Raw genomic sequence first — 4,470 nt, forward strand, 5'->3', positions numbered from 1 at the left:
AAAAAAAAAAAAAAAAGTATGTGTCTAGGCCGGGCACGGTGACTTATGCCTATAATCCTAGCACTTTGGGAGGCTGAGCTGAGATGATTGCCTGAGCCCACGGTTTTGAGACCAGCCTGGGCAACTTGGTGAAACCCAACCTCTACAATATATCAAAAAATTAGCCGGGCATGGTGACGTGTGCCTGTAGTTCCAGAAACTCAGAAGGCTGAGTCGTAAGGATCGCCTGAGCTCAGCAGATCAAGGCTGCAGTGGCCGTGAGCATGCCACTGCACTCCAGCCTGGGTGACAGAGTGAGACTTCAATTCAAAAAAAAAAAAAGGCTGGGCACAGTGGCTCACGCCTATAATCACATCACTTTGGGAGGCTGAGGTGAAAGGATTGCCTGAGCCCAAGGGTTCGAGACCAGCCTGGACAACTTGGCGAGACTGAGACCGCATCTCTACAATAAATCAAAAAATTAGCCCGGTGTGGTGGTGCATGCCTGTAATTCCAGCCACTTGGAAGACTAAGGTGGAAGGATCACCTGTGCTCAGTTGGTCAAGGGTGCAGTGGCTGTGAGCATGCCACTGCACTCCAGCCTGGCCGACAGAGAGAGACTCCAACTCAAAAAATAAATAAATACACACCGTTTTATAAATAAATTCCAGTTTTTTAGAGTCCCCCCTTCGTATGTGTATAGAATATCTAGAAGGATAAGTAAGAAACAGCGCTGGCTGCCTCTGGGAAAGAGGCCTGGGTGGCCAGGGTGTGGGAGTGCAGGTAGACACTGCCCTTCTGGACCTTTTGAATACTGCAGGCGGGGAATGCTTGGGCAGTTCAGCCATAAGAGTGAACTGAGTATCCCTGCCTGCCCTTTCCCACACACCTTGCAGACAGGCTGCAGTGCCACCAGGCTGCCTGGCGACGGACAGACGAACAACGGAGATGCGCCCCTGCAGGAACCCCCCTCGTATCCTCCTGTTCAGGTCATCCGGGCCCGAGTGTCTTCCGGCAGCTCCTCCGAGGTCTCCTCCGTCAACTCCGACCTGGAGGTACATGGCCTTGGCTGCTGGGTGGGGATGGAGGTGCCATCGTTCGTCCCCCACTTGCGGGTGCCCCTGGAGGCTTGCCTGCTGTTCTCGCATCTCACCTGCATTAACATCACGCTGCTAAATAATGAGTAAATCTCTGTGGGGCTCCACAGCCTGTGTCAGTGGTGAGACGAGGTTTCTACCGTCAGATTAGCCAGGGGGACCCTGTGTATTGGAGTCTAGTCTGCACGGTTTGCTTAGACAGACAGGCAGATGGACAGATAGACAGAAAATCTCAGCCAGGCTCGGTGACTCAGCCTGTAATTCCAGCATTTTGGGAGGCCGAGGCAAGTGGATTGCCTGAGCCCACGGGCTCGAGACCCGCCCAGGCATCTTGGCGAAACTTTGTCTCTACAATAAATCCAAAATTAGCTGAGTGTGGTAGCACACACAGTAGTTCTGGCTACTTGGAAGGCTGAGGCGGAAGGCTAGCGGGAGCCCAGCAGGTTGACGCTGGGGTGGCCATGAGTGTGCCACAGCACTCCAGCCTGGACAACAGAGTGAGACTCCAACTCAAAACAAAAAACAAACAAAAAAACTCACAGGTGTCTTCCTTGTGAATAATAAATGTTCAAAAAGTACCAATGTTTTCCAAACCCATTTGACCACAGAAGCTTTTCTTGTCCCCAAGGAACACCAGCTACATCCTCTCGTAGTGTCATACACGGGTGGGCCCTCTGGTGGGCACCATGCCTGGCACTTTTCTAAACTTTACTTCCTTTTGAGTTTTTGCACCAGTGAACAAGATGCATGTCTCATCTTGAGCACACAAACAGATGTAACTCTCAGGTCTGAGTTGTTCTGCCTCTCTTGGTCCCCAGCTGTGGCTCCCAGCCCCAATCAATGAGGAAGTTTCCATTTGCCTAAGGAAAAATGAGAACCACAGGGACGATGTGGTGGCTATCTGATAACACTTGGATGTTGGCAGACGGTGGCCAACTTGTCTTTTTTGGTGCCGGCGGAGACTGTCTTTATTTTGAGTTGTGTCTTCTCAGCTTTGCTGGTGTTAAAATGCCCTTTAAAAAAATGATGGTAATAGCAAGTAGTAGCTGGTGTTGAGTTTTTACTTTGGGTTTTAAAGGTTTTTTTATGTGTGGTAAAATGGTCAATTTGCTATCCTAAGTCCCCAGGTTTGTTGAAATTATACTGGACCCCGAAATCTAAAACTTAGAGGCACTGTGGGATGAAGTCCCCTTCCTCGGTGTGACATTTGGGACCTTCCACAGCTTGCCCAGCCTCATGCACCTTCCTGCCCTTATCCAGCACTAAGCTCTGGCCCCGAACTCCTCTTCATTCCCAGGCCTCTGGGCCTTTCCTCCTGGGGTTCCCTCTGACCGCATTTCCAAAGGTCAGAATCCGACCCAGAAATTATGGGTAAGATTAATCTCCCCCCAGAGTTAATGGTGCTCTTCTGAGTGCCTGGAAGACGTATGTCTGGCCTTGTGGCCTGGTGAGCTATGGGACCTGGGTCACCTTTATCTTTCTGTGTCTCTCGACTTTGGAACACAGCTGGTCATTGAGAGCCGGGTTTGAGTTAGGAATCTTGCATCCTAACTTGGCATCATATTCCCGTGTTTTATGATTTTTGGATTCAGTCTCAGAATATATAGGGCACTCAAGGCCTGTGACTTGGCCGCCTGGAGCCAGCGGCCTTGGCAGAGATCTAAGTGCCTAAGGGAAAAGGAGTGGGCTTGACAGCAAGGTGTTCCCAGTGAAGAGAAGAGACAGTGAAGCCGGTGAGTCAGGGAGGGCTGGGAGAGGGGAAGCCACATCTGCTCCCTGGAAACAAGGGCCACTTTTGACACCACCCTCAGTTGAGGTAAGGATTGGACCGTGAACTTGAAAAATTTGGAAATGTGTTCTTGTGTCTGGCTTGGGCTATTTCTGTTTTTGCAGTCCTTCTTCTTCCTCTACTCTGTTATCTCTCTCTTTTCTAGAAATCTATTATTGAAAATATGTACATTTCAAGGGGATAGGGTCACACTCTTAAATCAAACAAATGGGAATAAATACTTTTGCCTATGTAAAAGGAATGTATTTTTAGAAGCTCAGCTGTTCCAGCCCACATTCTTCATAGCCTCCCATGTGCCCCCAGCACAGTCTTCCTTCTTGTTGCCCTAAACATACTACAAATGACAGCGACACTGGGGTTCTATCAGGAGATAGCTTCACACTGAACTAAACATAAATATTGACAGGTCAAACAGGACTGTGAAGCTCCCAATACAGAATGTTTCATATGTGAACAGGAGACTTTTTTGGGGGTTTGTGATCCATTGGGTCTTCTGGTAATCTGTATTTTCTATTCTTAAAAGTAATGTGTTTTTAGTAGAAAATTGAGAAAATGGTAAAAACATAAGGAAGAAGGCCAGGCACGGTGGCTCACGCCTATAATCCCAGCACTTTGGTAGGCCAAGGTAGAAGAACTGCTTGAGCCCAGGAGTTCAAGACCAGCCTAGGCAACATAGCAAGACCTTGTCTCTACAAAAAATCAAAAAATTAGCTGCGCCTATAGTCTTAGCTACTCGGGACACTAAGGTCGAAGGATTGCCTGAGCACAGGAGGTCAAGGCTGTGGTAAGCCATGATCGTGCCACTGCACTCCAGCCTGAGAGACAGAGTGAGACACCAACTTGAAGAAAATTAAGGCTAGGTGTGGTGGCTCATGCTTGTAATCCCAGCACTTTGGGAGGCCAAGGTGTAAGGAATGTTTGCAGCCAGAAGTTTAAAACCAGCCTGAACAACATAGTGAGACCACATCTCTACAAAAATTAAAAATTTTTTAAAAAGAAGAAAATTAACATTAACCCCAAAGCCTACTAACCAATAGCTGCTTCCAGGTGGTGGGATTGAGCCTGCTTGACACAGTCCTGTTTTTCTGAAATAGTATTCCTTGAAGATCCTGGTTCCTTGTGTTTGCATATGAGCAAGAAAGTAATTGAGCAGATGAGTGAACACCGCACTTCACCTGGCCCTTAGGTCACTCCTTCCACAAACATTTTCTCAGGGTGAGAATTTGAAAGAAATACACATGAAGACACATGGGCTGTGGCCCGAGCTCACCTCACAGGATAGTGAGCACTTGGTAAACTGGTCACAGTTAAGAATCTGATCTGCCTCCTTAATCTTCCAGACCATACTATTGAGACATGGAAGCGCACAGGTTGTCCTCAGGGCCTTAGCTGTCACTTCCTCCGGTTTTTGACTTCTCTTGCTCCCAACAGAAGCACAACTGCATAATCTAATTTTTTTTTTTTAGTTGGATTCTCTGTCGCCCAGGCTGGAGTGCAGTGGCATGCTCACGGCCACCACAGCCTCAACCTGCTGGGCTCAGGCGATCCTTCTGCCTCAGCCTTCCAAGTAACTGGAACTACAGGTGCGCGCTACCACACCCGGCT

At 48.4% G+C, this 4,470-nt stretch overlaps 1 protein-coding gene across 1 annotated transcript in view; it reads left to right on the forward strand.

The window, feature by feature from the left end:
• TMEM44 (transmembrane protein 44) overlaps nt 1–4,470 on the forward strand; it is a 44,280-nt gene that overhangs the window by 26,639 nt on the left and 13,171 nt on the right. Inside the window, exon 9 of the mRNA XM_008061929.1 lies at nt 876–1,034. Coding sequence (XP_008060120.1) covers nt 876–1,034 — 159 coding nt within the window. The remainder of the gene's footprint in view (nt 1–875; nt 1,035–4,470) is intronic.

This window comes from Carlito syrichta, unplaced genomic scaffold (genome assembly GCF_000164805.1).
Source record: "Carlito syrichta isolate Samal-C Ts95f unplaced genomic scaffold, Tarsius_syrichta-2.0.1 Scaffold305641, whole genome shotgun sequence".
Classification (NCBI taxonomy): Eukaryota; Metazoa; Chordata; class Mammalia; order Primates; family Tarsiidae; genus Carlito; species Carlito syrichta.